This window comes from Hyalella azteca, unplaced genomic scaffold, assembly GCF_000764305.2.
Source record: "Hyalella azteca isolate HAZT.00-mixed unplaced genomic scaffold, Hazt_2.0.2 contig16423, whole genome shotgun sequence".
NCBI lineage: Eukaryota > Metazoa > Arthropoda > Malacostraca > Amphipoda > Hyalellidae > Hyalella > Hyalella azteca.
Window position 1 is genome coordinate 46,704 of NW_025946247.1, and position 15,657 is coordinate 62,360.

Below are 15,657 nucleotides of genomic sequence, written 5' to 3' on the forward strand. Positions count from 1 at the left end.
TTTATAATTGGTTGTATTTTTTAAGAAGTTCTAATTCAGGTTTATCTCAGGCGGTGACCGTAACTTAAAGGAATTTATTTTCCGTTCAATACGTCAGCATCATATTGCTGCTGCTAACATTTCATTTCCGTTATCAACGCTTATCAGATTATCTCATCAACGTCAGTCATGTCTTCCCCAGGTAGTCAGAGAATGTCAAGTTTTAATCCTAATGTCAGATTGGAAAAAAATGATAATGAATTCATGTCCCCGTAAAAAAGTTGACATGATAAAACCAGAGGTGACAACGTGTTCAGAATTTCAAGCTGCATTATAATTAGAATTAAATTCATCGAACCTTCATTTTTGCTCTGATAGTAAAGATGAAAATCTATGTACACCAAACAAATCAAGCTTTCTACTAATTTATAAAATATTAATATCTCAAATTAAGTACTTCAAGTATTAATGTCAAAAAAGTCTATGAGTTTTACATGGTGTTTGAAAAAACTCCTACCCACGCAGAAGTTATACGTATCATTGGAGCAAGCTTTCTCCAACAAAATTTATTTTTATTTGAGCCATTATGACGATGATGAATGAAATTTTAATACAGAAAACTAAATTGCACCAGGCAGAGTTGAGTTCCATTCACATTCATGCAAAATGGAAATGAACACGTTTGTGAGTTGAAAGTTTTTTTTATAGTTTAATCCATGTTGAATCGAAGTAAATTTAGATTACATTCCCAGATTCATATCAATTAACATTTTACTAGGGTCAAGTTAGCCATAATGCCAAAAGAAAGAAAAGTATAAAATGTTAGTTGTGCAATGTTTTACACGACAATGAGTTTGATTTTTAGCTCCTTGAACTGACTCACGCGCGTTCATACTCTGAGCGCCAACGATGTAATCAGGGAGGCTGTTCTACATGTCGGTGACGCATCGAGAATTAAGAATTGATGTCGCGTGGATGAGTTGCAACGCATTATTTTTAGTTTATATTCGTAACACCTGGTGTTGGTTCTTGTTTCAAATTTCAGTAATCTTTCTTGGACCTTGTATAAGTCATGATTATATTTGTATGCTTTAATGAAGTCACCGCGAAGAAGTCGATAACAGAGGCTTGGAAGATTCATAACATTTAATATTTTTTCGTAAGATTTGCCCTTCAAGCCTGGAATTATCTTTGTTGTTGCGCGTCTTTGAACACTCTACTGAATTTTTGTTCTGTTCAAGTTTCGGTGGCCAAACGGCGTTTCCAAATTCTAGGTTCGGGCGCACGACAGCGAAAAACAACTGCTTCATCGCTTCTGCATCTAGGAACTCGAAAGAGCGTCTGAACCATGGTTGAACTATACTAATTCATGGTTGAACTATACTAGTTCAACCATGGTCTGACCAATCCAAGAAGTTTATTGGATTCAGTAGCTTGCGTTTCAATATGCCCTATAAAATTACAGCTCCTTCTCGAAATAAACTCCCAAATCTTTTTCCACACTAGACTTTTCAATCATTACTCTCTTGTTGCAACCGTGTCTTCTTGTACTGTAAGCTTGCTGTTCATTGTTCTTCCCGAGGTGAAGTACTTAACACTTGTCAGCATTAAAACGCAGCGACCACATATCAGAGCAATTAACTAAACTGTCAAGATTTTATGAAAATAATGTCGTGGCGAGGACAGGAAAACAACGATCGAGCAATTAATAAATCTTTTTAGGAATTTATTGAAAAGAAGATTAACTAAATCGCTGGAGCCGTCCACGGAAGGGGCAACCAAGCTGCGCCACCCCTTCTTCCACACGACCTATCTCGTCAGGACACTCTTCCTAGATAGAATAAGACTGCGGTCAAGACCAAGTAAAATATGAGAAATAAATTAGTAATCAGTTATCCCTTACAGTAATCAATTTTATCAATTATAAATTTTAATAAATTATCACTTATAATCAGTTATCAATTATAATCGATTTTCAATTTTAATCTATTAATTTTAATCAATTATAAATTTTAATCAATTATCAATTTGAATCAATTATCAGTTTTAAATCAATTATCAGTTTTACATCAATTATCAGTTTTACATCAATTATCAGCTTTAAATCAATTATCAGTTTTAGTAAATAATCAGTTTTAGATCAATTATCAGGTTTAATCAACTACCAGTTTTAAATCAATTATCAATTTTAATCAATTATCAATTTTAATCAATCATCAGTTTTAATCAATTATCAGCTTTAATCATTTTCATTTTTAATCAATTATCACTTATCAACTTAAATCAGCTATAATTCACATAATTATCAGTTTAACTCTAGGAAATAGGCAACTAATGGGGAATGAGGTATAATTGGTTAATTTAGAATGAAGACAAAATTTAGCCAGATGTATGTCATTAATTTTGATGAACTTGGCAAATCGATCTAAAGGCACTTCAAGAAGCAGTCACTGAACCACGGCACAGCAGTGTAGGGTAGCGACTTACGGCTTCAAAATAGAAGAGCAAGCTCTTCTGGACCCAGGTATGGAGTCGTCTAGTATATGGTAGTGCACTACCACCATCAAGTTCCATCATTCCTACGGAGACACAAGACGAAAATCCGACGCACGGATGGGCACAAAGGTTGGCAACGTGAACGACACAGGTGGAAGTAGCAAGGATGGTGAATGAAGATAATCTGTGTGTTAGCGGCCAACACTGCCCTACTTCGGCTTCGGTGAAGGGAGAGCCTCAAAAATCGTTTAAGCAAAGTCGCGACCTGCCTGGCCGCTGAATGGCTGCGTTAAATTTTAAAATGTTATGGTAGCGAAAATAATTTGAACCTTCCCAATAAGTTGCCATTACATTTGGAAAGGAGATGTACTCAAATTTAGACACTTTCGACAAGATCATTTTGCAAGTGCGTAGACTACTTCTTGCAGTTCATTCAAAATAACGAACAAAACAGGCTCAAGAACGCTTCTTTGTGGCACGCCGCTGCGCACTGGAGCCCAGTCTGATAAGGACCCATTAATACCGACACGTTGTCGTCTATCTACTAGTAAATCTCTGATCCAATGGGGTACGTTTCCCTCTATCCCCAAAGGCTTCACTTTACGCAACAGCCGCTCATGTGGAACACTGTCAAATGCTTCGGCAAATCGAGGTACAATGCATCCACTGGCTCCCTGTCGTCCAGCCGGCGGGTCCATTCGTTCAGAGTAGACAAGAGGTTAGTGGTGCAGGATCTACGGCAATAAAGCCATGTTGACTGTCTGATAGGAGATTGTTAACAGTCAAGTGATCGATAATCCTATCGACAACATTACCTTGCAAACAACACTTGTGAGACTGATAGGAAGATAGTTACAGGAGCTACTCTTGTCGCCTTTTTAGCGCATTTTCTCATTTATGAAAAAAATGCACTATTGTGCTCGCCATGTCCGTCTGTCTATCCGTCACGGTTGCTAATTCTTTGAGCAATCTGGGGTGGAAGCCGTCTGGTCCACATGACTTGTTGGGATTAAGAGCCACCAGGCGCTTGAGAACCTCTACTTCGTGTATTTCAAAACCCGTTAACTTCGAGTCTACATTCTGGGCGCTCCTTGCAGTAGCTGGAATACTGTTCAAGTCCTCATCTGTGAACACACTGCTAAAGAACTGATTAAGAACGTTAGCCTTGCTCTCATCAGAGGATATCTTTCGTTGATTTGCTTTCAAATCAGAAATATACCGTTATTCGTCCTACACTTCAAACTAGCGTACAAAAAGGACACTTTCGGATTTATTTTTAGCATTTTTCGCAATATTATTTTCAAAGTTCTTTACCGCGATGCGACAGATTTTTTTGCTTGATTTGAACTCTTACATTCAGGTTAGAATCAGCATCGCTACGAGTCTGTAAATAACGTTTGTAGGCTTCCTTCTTGGACTTTAGCTTAGCTATAGCTGCACTGTTCATCCACTGTGACTATTTAACTCCACCGAGCTTAACACGCATCGACTGCAGACGTAACCTTGTCTTTGCGAAATGACCATGAATCGTCCCCATTCATGTCCTTAATACCGTCCGAAATATTCGCCGCACTCACTGCATCACGGAGTTTTACGTAGTCGCCTTTCGCAAAGTTCAGACGTTTGCGCTTCCGGGGCATCTTTTCTGGATGCCACTTAATAGTGAAAAATAAATTTTGGTGGTGGATTTTGACCAATAGAGACTCATGACGAAGCTCACCTAACATTGATTCTTCACTAGTAAACACTAGATCTAGAATATTTGGGGTCTGTTTACCCCTAAAATGGGCTGGCTTGGTGATGTTTTGGATTAAAAATGAGTCTCATACAGACTCCAAGAACAAGGAGGCTGGGTGATTCCCATCTCTTGGAGAGGATTCATCTGCCCAGTCTATTCTTAGATGGTTAACATTTTGACTCCGATTGCTTCATTTTTACTGTTATTTCATTTTTTGGACTATTTTCAATATGTACCACTACGTCCTGGAGAAATGTAATTCGTAGTACGCAGTCAACGTGTTGAAGGCAACAACAATCAACGTATGCGACCTGCTGATAGTCATGCTCGGTAAAAGACTGTTTAGTACTTTATTGTCAGCAGAAGAACTGTTTGGTGATCTATAAAGGACCCAAATGAGGAGGCTATCTTTGCCTTTTAGAGAAAATTCGCACCACACTGATTCTCTAGCTAATTGATGCTCTGCAAGTAACTTAACTTGCTGGGCCCCGTAAGAGGTTCTAACTCACTGAGTTACACATCTACTGCATTGCGCTTCATTTAAGTTATGAAAACAATCAAAAAATGGCATCTGAATTTCAACAGGTACAATTTACGTCCCCGTGATTTTTAGGTAGTAAACACAAATAAAACTGGTAATACATATGTGACTTCTTACATGTGTAGCCGGTGTTGTCTTGACATCTCGTGAGATTCATCCTGATCCTGATTTTTACTCCATATTCATTGCAAGCTCAGTTCGTGCTCGGAATACATGGATGACGTATTTATGGATGACGTATTTATGGATGACGTAACACCCATGGATGACGTAATTATGCATGACGTAACAACCACGGATGACGTAACACTCACGGATGACATAACACCCATGGATGACGCAATACCCATGTATGATCTAAAAATGTCACTATGAAATGAAAAAGGTTAAAAAAGGTATGTGCAACTATGACCAGCTTTACGTATGATTACATCGTGAACTAGTATAAAAGTGGCCTAAACGCCTACTAGGATAGTAACTAAGGACGAAATGCTTCAAGACGTTACTCAACATGAATTACGCTACAAATGAAGATAAATTTGTTTTGGGCTACTCAAAGCAGTACATTTTCTTAGTGTACATGTAGTAAACTCCTCCGCCCACCAGTGCCACTACAGCCAAACAACCTATTACAATGCCAGCTATCGCTCCTCCGGACAAGCCTTCGTCAGGAGGGTTGCTTGGGTCTGTCCCCATGGCTTCAGTGGTTGTTTCCGGGGTTGCATCTGAGGCTGGAGTTGTTTCCTGTGTTCCATCTGTGCCCGTTCCAGTTGCAGCCATGGTGGTTGGATCCGTGTATGTGCCAGTTGTATCCTGGGTGTTGTTATTCCATTCCGCCTCTGCAAAAATTTCTTCACCCTCTGCAGAAATGATAACCTCGTTTTGAAGTTCGTTGAGAGCTTCCATGGCGCGATGTTCTTTGATGAGCTCATCATGGAATTTGTTGTTGACCTGCGCACGCATGGCGGAGAAAGATTATTTAAAGATAAATGTAATAACGGAAGATTATTTAAAGATAAATGTAATAACGGAAGATTATTTAAAGATAAATGTAATAACGGAAGATTATTTAAAAATTACTTTAGATTAAAATTTTGAATGAATTTTAAGTGAACATTGGTTTTTAGTAAAAAATTTACTGCTATCATATATCCTCGTAATAGTTTTTACTGCCTACAATTAAAATGAATTATGAGTTTTATCCACATTTGGAACTAAAATCTATTACAATCAACTCCATTGTTATTCTTCTCATTGAAGAACAAAGGAAAAAACCTCCGTTAATCTATATTCAGATGTTGAAAGAATTTTAAATAACTAGGTTTCCATAAGCTTCACTGTAACTGCTTTTAAATAAGCGTCGATGTCAGATAAGCCATTAGCGGCATCAATTAATGTCGTAATTNGTAACTGCTTTTAAATAAGCGTCGATGTCAGATAAGCCATTAGCGGCATCAATTAATGTCGTAATTGCCTTCCCAATTATTCAATTACAGCAACAATTTCTGTACGTGATACTGAAAACCGGATACTCTTTCCCGGATGGCTTGCGCTTTGACAGACGTGCCTTCCGTTTGTGGCCGTAGAAAATGAAAATAATTGTAATAATAATGTTTTAAATACTACTGTCTTACTGTGCATAATATTAATAATTTTTCATGATAATAATAGCGCTAACAATCTTACCGCTTTACTAGGCATAATATTATTAATCTATCATGATAATAATAATGCTCACAATCTTACCTTCTTACCACGCATAATATTAATAATTTATCATGATATTAAAAATGCTAACAATCTTACCTTCTTATCATGCACATGCATAATATTATTAATCGATAATGATAATAATAATGATAACAATCTTACCTTCTCAAATGCATAATATTAAAAATAACTGTCCATGGAAATTCATCCCATCGAATAATATGTTAGAGCAAGATACCAAGCATTAAAATAGTTATTTGAGATAAGAATTAATCAGCAAGCGTACACATGTCGTTTTTGCCACACACTCACCCCATTATTTGCGGACAACTCGAAACCACTGCGCAAGTCTTCAATTGGATTGGCCCTGTGAACATGGATCATACAGATAACAAGGTTAGAGACACAATGTTACAATTTATGCGTGATATTGCGTGTTTAGTTTTATGTAATTGCTCTTCCAACCCGAGTTGGAAGAGCAATTATATAAAACTAAATATAAACATATATTTAAAATTTATATATAACATGTACATATATATTATATGTTCTTCCAACCTGAGTTGGAAGAAGAATTATATAAAACTAAATATAAACATATATAAACAAATAGTTAAAATTATATATAAACATATAAATTAGATATATTAGATATGTTAGATATAGAACATATAAATTATATGTTCTTCCAACCTGAGTTCAAATGAAAAGCAACTGGCTTTTACTTATTTAACTATAAAATTATGATACTAAATTGATTTAGACAGGATTTATTTTATTTTTCTTGATTAAATTTATTAAAGCGTATTTCTTCTCAAATTTTTATATAAGTAGGTTAATTATAAGTAACTTAATTATATAAATTATAACTATTTTCTTTTCAATTCATTGATTATTATTTCAGAAACTCGAAAAAAATGTTTCAATGAATTTCAGTACGGCCTCCGCAAGTCGCACTGAAACCAAAACAACGCGATGAAAATTTTTAATATATTAAATGGCATTTCATCAGCAGTGTGCAAAGAGGTTATAATGAAGATATAAATGATATTATTTGCTTATAAAAATTAACATAGATCTAAATTATATAGTCTTACCTTAGACATCTTCGTCGCGACACGTTCAACGCCAGCATCACCACCACAAGCACCAACATGTGGTTCAACAGCTTCACTCTGGTCTCCATTGTCACTGTAGTTTTTAAGTATGTTTCGAAATTATTATTATAACTATTTTCCTGATATCTGAAATTATGTGATATTATTTTCTCCTTCTTATACGTGAATAGGATTTCACCTGAAAAAAGGCAGTGACAGGATCTCTGTTGCAGCAGTATTCTGTGAGGCCAAGAGTTGCAGGGTCTCTGTTGCAGCAGTATTCTGGGAGGCCAAGAGTTACAGAGTCTCTGTTTCACTTTTTTTTAGTATATTTCGAAATAAAATGTGACTAAGAATACAAGTGTGACTGTTAAATAATTATTCAATGTAGAGGACAAAATAAACACCTATACGAAGACAAAGTTCTGACCGTGCACCGCGGAGAAAGTGCAGTGAAGAAGTGAGGAACGAGTTTGAGATCTCAGGCTGAAGTACAGAGAAATCAGTTCATTATCATCAATATCATTATGCATGTCTCACACATGACACGATAATTACAATGACGCGATCACACACATGACACGATGTTTTCTCTGTAACTAAGACTTAACATGACGTGAGATGCACACTCAATTTTAGGCGTGATAAAAATAGATAACAGGAATCTTAATCAAAGAATGCGCCTCATGGACATCATGAATCGATATCAGTACCAAATATTCTTTCATTATATATAATTTATATTAATATAATGCCACTACAACATTTTGGGCCACTTAGAGAAGCCAAAAATGTTCATTATTCCTACTGTAAGATGTAATTCTGTAAGGCTATCATACATGCAATGAATCTTGAATTCGAGTAGCACCTAATTTTCATGCCTTCGTAAGTATTCATTCCGCTTTAATTATATTAACAAAAGCGATTTTGTTATATAATTCAAAGCTACTCCGTTCAGCGGTAGTAATCCAGATCACTGGCCTTACAATAAAAATAATTTGAGTTACTAGGAATTACAAACCTAAATTCAGATCTTTTGACTTACTTTGAGAGTTATTTTGTGCTACTTTACTTACCATAACCAGAAGCATACATACTTTGGGAGTAACTAATGGCATTGTGTTATAACTCAGTTAACTTAAAAGTGTTGTAAATTACCTTGATTGGGATCGTTTGAATGACATTTATAGTTGTTACCAAACTCAAGTGAATTGAAGTGAATTCTCTTTCATCGAATGTCTAAGATAATATCTTTGCAGTGAAAGATTCTGAGCTCAAGTTGTTTACGTTTCTTCATATAGGTTTCTCAGATTGATTTAAATAATTCGTATCTTGCAAGCCCATATAATAAAATATTAAATATCATACAGAGTAGACGTTTTTTCAAAGTTATCATAAATATTCATGGCCACTTTCAAGCTAATGAACCAAAAAATTTCTCTTTTTTGTTATGGTCCTGATAAGAATTATTTCAAACATTTTATACTTAGCTGTACAACGACAACAATGGTTTGAACAACGCATGAAACATACATAACCATTACTGGCAATCCATTACTGGCAATCCATTACTGGCAATCCATTACTGGCAATCCATTACTGGCAATCCATTACTGGCAATCGTGACGCAATTCAGCACAAAATTGAGGGGAAATTATGTGAAGAAGTCACAAAATATGGATAACAAATTTACTTACGGTTAAATACTCCAATGGATTGCACGGTTCCGTGATTTAAAGTCTGTGGAGAAATATTGGAAACAGTAGAGTAAAATCTTAGGAAAATATAAATCGCACGAGTATGTAAATCTTAAGAGTATGTAAAAGTTAAGAGTATGGAAATCTTATGAGTATGTAAATCTTAAGAGTACGTAAATCTTATGAGTATGTAAATCATAAGAGTATGTAAATCTGAAGAGTATACTTTCTTAAAGTAAGTATGTAAGAGTATGTAAATCATAAGAGTATGTAAATCTTAAGACTATATAAATCTTAAGAGTACGTAAATCTTATGAGTATGTAAATCATAAGGTATGTAAATCTTGAGAGTTTGTAAATCTTAAAAGTATGTAAATCTTAAGACTATATAAATCTTAGGAGTACGTAAATCTTAAGAGTGTGTGTATAATAAGAGTATGTAAATCTTATGACCATATAAATCTTAAGAGTGTATAATCTTTAGAGCCCGTAAATCTTAATAGTATGTAAATTTTAAGAGTAGGTAAATCTTTGGAATACGTATGTCTTAAAAGTATGTAAATCTTATGAAGAGCTTGTAAATCTTTAGATTGTTTAAATCTTAGGAGGATGTGAAACTTAAAAATATATAAATCTTGAGATTATATAAATCTTGATAGTATGTAAATGTTAAGAGTGTGTAAATCTCAGGCTTATGTAAGTCTTAACAGTTTGAATAATTAAATTAACCCAAATAATGAAATAATTGAATTTATTGCCTCTTATACTGATTCATTTTTCTATAATCATGAAGTTTGATGACACATTTCAAATCTTATCCCTTTTTAGGTATAAGATCTTAACTATTTTCTCATTTATGGAAAAAAGGCGCTATTGTGCTCGTCACGTCCGTCCGTGACTTCACGTCACGGACGGACGAAAAAATGCGCTCTCTGGCACTCACTGCAGTGAGTACTGAGTTATATTTTTCATTAATTTATATAGACTGCGTCTTGATATGTCAGAAACTGTCACTTTGTCAGCGACGGTTTAAGTGGTGGAACTTTTGTCATGCATGCATGTAAAAATATTTTAGTTTTACCGGGAAAAGTTGATCATAAGGATGAGAATGTCATTTCCATTCTTATCATTATCATATGATATTATAATTTATTAACTTTATAAAAAACGTGGCGCATTATAACAATAAGTTGAAAGCAAACCGAGTTTGCTTCACTGTCAGTGATTGAAGATGACTTATCTGCAAAGTTTATTGATTCCTTGAACGTGCCTAGCTGTCGGTACACTATAATAGTAAATCTTTTTATTATAATTAGAAGATTATTTTTTGTTATTATAATTAGACGATTATTTGTTGTTATTATAATTACACGATTATTTTTTGTTATTATAAAATACATATATTACCTATTTTTAAGTAAGGTTGAAGTTTTAACAAATAATATAACAATGGAAGTGAACGTGAGGCGTTAGGAACACTGCAAAACTATTTGGTGCCTTCATAACATATATCATATTTATTATCAATCACTTATTCAACTGGTAGTAGCAAATTGACCCGGGCCTATACTTTCAAAAAAAAAAGTTAAGAGATCGTAAGTTAATCAGCCAATCATTGACGGCCTTTCAAGCAAAATCCACCAATCATAGACAAGAAAATAGAGCGCTAGTACTTACGTTCACTTAGCGAGTTTTGAAAGTATGGCCCCTTACCTCAGATCCGTGCTATAGGGTGCTTTTAATCAAACACTGACTAGAACAAAAACTATGCTAATGAATAATCAGTCAAAATTTCAAGGAGACTTTAGTAAGAAAAAACTAACTTCAAGGAAATTTCCTAAATTTACGTAGTGCTATCAGAGCGAAACTATTTTTGTGCAACGAGCCGCTTTGCTTATCAGATGACAGCTTGAACTGATAAGCATCAAATTTCAAAAGAAATTGAAGAAAAATTTCAAAATAATTGAAAAATTTAAGAAAATTTTCAAACAATTTCTTAAAAGAAAAATTTTGAACTGATAAGCATCAAATTTCAATGCCAAAAACTTCTCTGTAAATCTTGAATGTGTTTTTTTTTTAATTCCCAGATCAAGACATCAAAAACATTTCAAAAACCTTAATATAAAGGCCAAGTAAGACTGCCAGAATTTGGATGCCAAAATGTACAATAAATGGATCCATAGATAAACTATTCCAGTAATATCAATTTTTTATGTTTGGTNGATATGAGAATTTAACTGGGCAAGCGATCGATACCCACAGGGATAATTCAGTACCATTTAGATTAGAGTTCCATGCCATATATAAATGTCCGACGATTCAATATTGCATCATTTTGTTGAGATAGTTACTGCAGGGAAAGAAGTAAACTCAATTTTTACCTTCAATATCATTTATTAAGTGAACTTTCAATCGTTATTTCTTCAAATGTTACGGCATTGCGACGTTCGATAGAAACCTGCTTTTTTAGTTTACTAAAAAACAAACTAAAACATGGTTACAAAACGTTAAATGAAAAATGCATTATAAAATGTAATGAACGTAGAATGTTGGGCGTAATGTTTTGTTAAAAATTGTTTTTTCAATAGCTTGCAAAAATTGGTTTTACTCTCACCAAATTGTATTATAATGCATGTGGGTGTTTTATTCTACGATTCAAATGATAAAGAAAACGTCTTGCTATAGAAGCTATTATTCAAGAATGACTGAAAATTTTAATTTCCAATCATTCATTTTCTCCTGGACATGATATAAATAGTCATTTTTGGAAAATGTTTTACCCATTTTTAACACTCGTAGTGAAATAACTTAGTATTTTGCTCATTCCAAATGTTTCTTTAGATAAATTCAATCATATTTAAATGTCCTTGTTTAAGTTAAGTTAAAGTTAAAAATGCCCTGATAAATTATTTTAGTTTCTCCCCTTGGAACGCATGTTGCATCTCTATCTCGCGGTAATCAAATCTTGGTATAATCGTATTCGGTATAAATGAATCTGGATTTCACTTGGATAATATTCCATATAAATAGACCTGATTTTCACAGCGTCATTTTCCGATCAAGTATGATACGAAAGAGTTTAGTTTAATTTAAAATTTTTATTTGTATTTTCTGACGGATGAAATTCTATTACGACTGGCATTTTACTTTAGAGTGAGAGAATAAATAAATTTATTCAAGACTATTAGATACTCTGTATGAATCAGAGTGACATTCAATAGTTATAGCATGAATACCAATGCAAAAATTTCAAACAAAAGTTTACGGGAACATCAACATGCACGGCTTTATACGGAAATGTTTCTATTGCACTCAGTTCTTTAAAGGATTCAACGATAATTTTTTTTAATTTTTGTCTAGATTGCTTCATGAACGCTCAAAACAGCGAAAATTTAAACGACTTAAACGACACCCAGTCCGTGACCTCAAGTTTTCGTCGACGAGAAAATGCGCTCTCTGTCACTCACTTCAGTGAGTACTGAGTTATATTTTTTTCTACTTGTATTAAAACCATCGCGTATAAAGTTTTTCCCTGATGACATGAAAGAGGAAGGCGGCCGCGTAAGCTAATATGACCATCAACACAGCCACTATGCTTGCTATTCCTCCAGCCGTTATACCACCATCATCTGTGTTGTTACCAGCACCATAGTCTGGGTCCATGGTAGCTTCCAGGAGCTCGACGTACAGAAAAGAGTCATCGTCAGGCATGTGGAGCGAATTGTGTTTGATGCTTTCCGTGTCAGCCTGTGGAAGCGGTTAGTAATTAGTTTTGTAGTGTTAATTATAGGTATTTAATTTAATTTATAGCTATTCAATTTAAATAATTTCCGGGTCGAGTATGGGCAGTGATACCAGGTCGGCCTGTGGAAGCAGTTAGTAATCAGCTTTGTAGTATTAATTATAGGTATTTAATTTTATTTATAGGTATTTAATTTAAATTATTTCCGTGTCAAGTATGGGCAGTGATTCCATGTAGGCCTGTGGAAGTGGTTATAGTAATTAGCTTTTTAGTGCTAATTATACTTTCTAAAACATTAATTAGTGACCGATAAACGACCTAAGATTAATTAGTGACTAAATATTAATTAATGATAACCATTCATGATCTCTTTAAATTGAGATTTATGAGAACAAAATATTTTATTCTTCTGTTCACCAACAAGTGACGGAAGTGAATAAGCTCCACCCATTGATGTCCAAAAAGGGAATATTTAACATAAAATTAAATAAAAGTATTATAGTCTTTGGATCTCCAAAATTTTTGTTGTGAACATTGATTGATAATACCTAAGTATATTAGACTAAAATTTCGAGTTACAGTTTGAAAATCAAAAGAATTTACCTGAACTCAGAAGAAGAACTTAAACACTGTACAATGTTCAACGGTGCGTACTTCTTTCGTTCATTAGTCTTATTCGTATATGGTAAAACTTGAACGTTTAAAATTAAGTTAAAAATAATTAATTAAACATTTAGATCATCAGATAAACACTCGAAATCTTGATCCTGCATCGTCACATAAAAAAACATACAAAATAAATTAAGTTTCAGAGTACTTTTATTAAAAGCCCTTTACGCCAAAGATCGACTAAAAATTGCATATATACTTATGAGTATTATTATTTATGCATGATAGTATTATTATTTATATATGTGAGTTAGTTTAATCTATAATTTTCCTAGCGAAGTCTTACCGAACGGAAGAGGGCGGCCTTCGCAGCTCCGTTCACATCAGCGCTGTACTCCGCCATAGAAAAGGGAAGATGTGCATTATAACATCATTTTATAATCGCTAAAATTAACACGAGCCATCGCTTTTGAAATTGATTTCAGCTTCATGGACGAAAACTTAACAGTTTCTCAAATCTACAAAAGGGATTGACTTAAACGAAGTTGCAATTAAACTTCGACAACAATAATAGAAAAAAAGTTTGCCAAGGGTGATAAAAATTAACAATTAAATGAAACGTTCAATAGAAAATTAAGTTCTTTGTCAATGTATAAATCAAATGTAGTTTAATACAGGTCATAATTTTTCAAAAAAATTACTGAACAGCTAAGAAGTTTATAAATTAATTCGAATTTATGAAGTAAGAAGTTACTTTAGTTCCAATCCACGCGATACTGTTGATATAAATTTAGTCAGCGTCTGGCCATCTCCCGGTACTCTGTCTTTTACTGGTAAATTTCGGCTTCAACATATAGTTTTTTTCTAAGAATTTATTATACATATACTGTTGAATTTTTGGACTGATGCTAGAGCTGCTTTCGGATACGTTAAAATAAGGTAAATTTCCTCACTTTGAATATGATAGAATAGAATAGAAGTGTGGGCACTGACGAAATAGGCCCATGGCCTGTTGCCGATTCTGGAATTTTTCGTGACTTGATTCACAAGGGATCCGGCCTTTGGAACCCAATCTTTCCATAACTGACGATTGATTGAGATAGATGATGAATTTCTGTGTCGTTTTCTAAACATTAATATTCTAATTAAAGTTTAATATGGAGTATCAAGAGATAATAATTTATAATTATAACAATGAGAGCATTTTACCCGTGATGCACAGCGCTCAGCGTTTTGAGAGGACCGCTAGTGTCAGCCCCGACCGTGACCACGACCAGCACGGCCGTCGCGAGCAGCAAAAACATCTTCATTGTCTCGGGTGTAGCTTACCGTCCCGTGGGGATATTTACTGAAAACATAATCAGAACATAATTTATTGTTTTTATTTAGAGACTAATTTAAAATCTTTCAATTACCTTCCTGCGCGCTCCTTGACACGTCTTTTTAGCGCATTTTCTCATTTATGGAAAAAATGCACTATTGTGCTCGCTATGTCCGTCTGTCTGTCTGTCTGTCCATCTGTCCGTCTGTCCGTGACCAATGCCATCAAAATTTGCATCGTACTCTAGTCTAAAATTCTTTCGTTTCTAATAAACGAAAACTTCACTCATTTTGCACAATGCGATAAACTTCCGTTACTTCACCTGTACTGGTATAATTTATAATAGAGTCAACTGAACTTAATATAGCAATAGGAGATCTCGATGTTCACTGTTTATGATGGTGAACGATATAATGTGTCGACCATGTTGGGTAATCCGTATGGTCGTTCTCTGATAAGGCGCCCTCTTCTTGATAAGAACATATCTAAAACATCGTCCTCGGCATGACTTTGCGTAGTCACATGTTTACCATTTAGTCACGTGACATGTTCTAATTTTCTTAATTATTTGCAGTAAACTCTGGTAAATCAATATTGAAGAATATGAAAAATTATAAAAAAATCAATGTGAATTCATGATTTCGGGTAAAGATAGATTTGATAAAAAAACTGTAATTAATGTGCATCTCATGAAGCTGCTCTCAACTGAATGTAGTAATAGATCTCA

The 15,657-nt window shown here is 34.3% G+C and overlaps 2 protein-coding genes across 2 annotated transcripts; both read right to left on the reverse strand.

Moving 5' to 3' along the window:
• Nucleotides 1-5,154: 5,154 nt before the first annotated feature.
• LOC108666752 lies at nt 5,155-7,770 on the reverse strand. The gene is made up of 3 exons (XM_018153675.2): nt 7,562-7,770; nt 6,777-6,831; nt 5,155-5,705 (listed from the first exon to the last, which is right to left on the reverse strand). The coding sequence occupies exons 1-3, from the start codon at nt 7,648-7,650 to the stop codon at nt 5,304-5,306; spliced, it is 546 nt and encodes a 181-aa protein (XP_018009164.1). The 5' UTR covers nt 7,651-7,770; the 3' UTR covers nt 5,155-5,303.
• A 4,936-nt stretch (nt 7,771-12,706) lies between these two features.
• Nucleotides 12,707-15,365, reverse strand: LOC108666746. Its single transcript, XM_018153667.2, has 4 exons — nt 15,253-15,365; nt 14,819-14,957; nt 13,956-13,998; nt 12,707-13,005 (listed from the first exon to the last, which is right to left on the reverse strand). Exons 2-4 carry the CDS (start codon nt 14,917-14,919, stop codon nt 12,763-12,765), a joined length of 387 nt encoding a protein of 128 aa, XP_018009156.1. The 5' UTR covers nt 14,920-14,957; nt 15,253-15,365; the 3' UTR covers nt 12,707-12,762.
• Nucleotides 15,366-15,657: the final 292 nt, after the last annotated feature.

Bases quoted from the DNA above. Each gene is read 5' to 3' on its own strand.
- LOC108666752 (XM_018153675.2), bottom strand. From the start codon at position 7,650: ATGGAGACCAGAGTGAAGCTGTTGAACCACATGTTGGTGCTTGTGGTG. The intron at 6,832-7,561 runs GTAAGACTATAT...CCATGTTCACAG, and splicing joins TCGCGACGAAGATGTCTAAG to GGCCAATCCAATTGAAGACT. The intron at 5,706-6,776 runs GTGAGTGTGTGG...ATGCGTGCGCAG, and splicing joins AGTTGTCCGCAAATAATGGG to GTCAACAACAAATTCCATGA.
- LOC108666746 (XM_018153667.2), bottom strand. From the start codon at position 14,919: ATGAAGATGTTTTTGCTGCTCGCGACGGCCGTGCTGGTCGTGGTCACG. The intron at 13,999-14,818 runs GTAAAATGCTCT...GGCGGAGTACAG, and splicing joins CTGAGCGCTGTGCATCACGG to CGCTGATGTGAACGGAGCTG. The intron at 13,006-13,955 runs GTAAGACTTCGC...CCGCTTCCACAG, and splicing joins AGGCCGCCCTCTTCCGTTCG to GCTGACACGGAAAGCATCAA.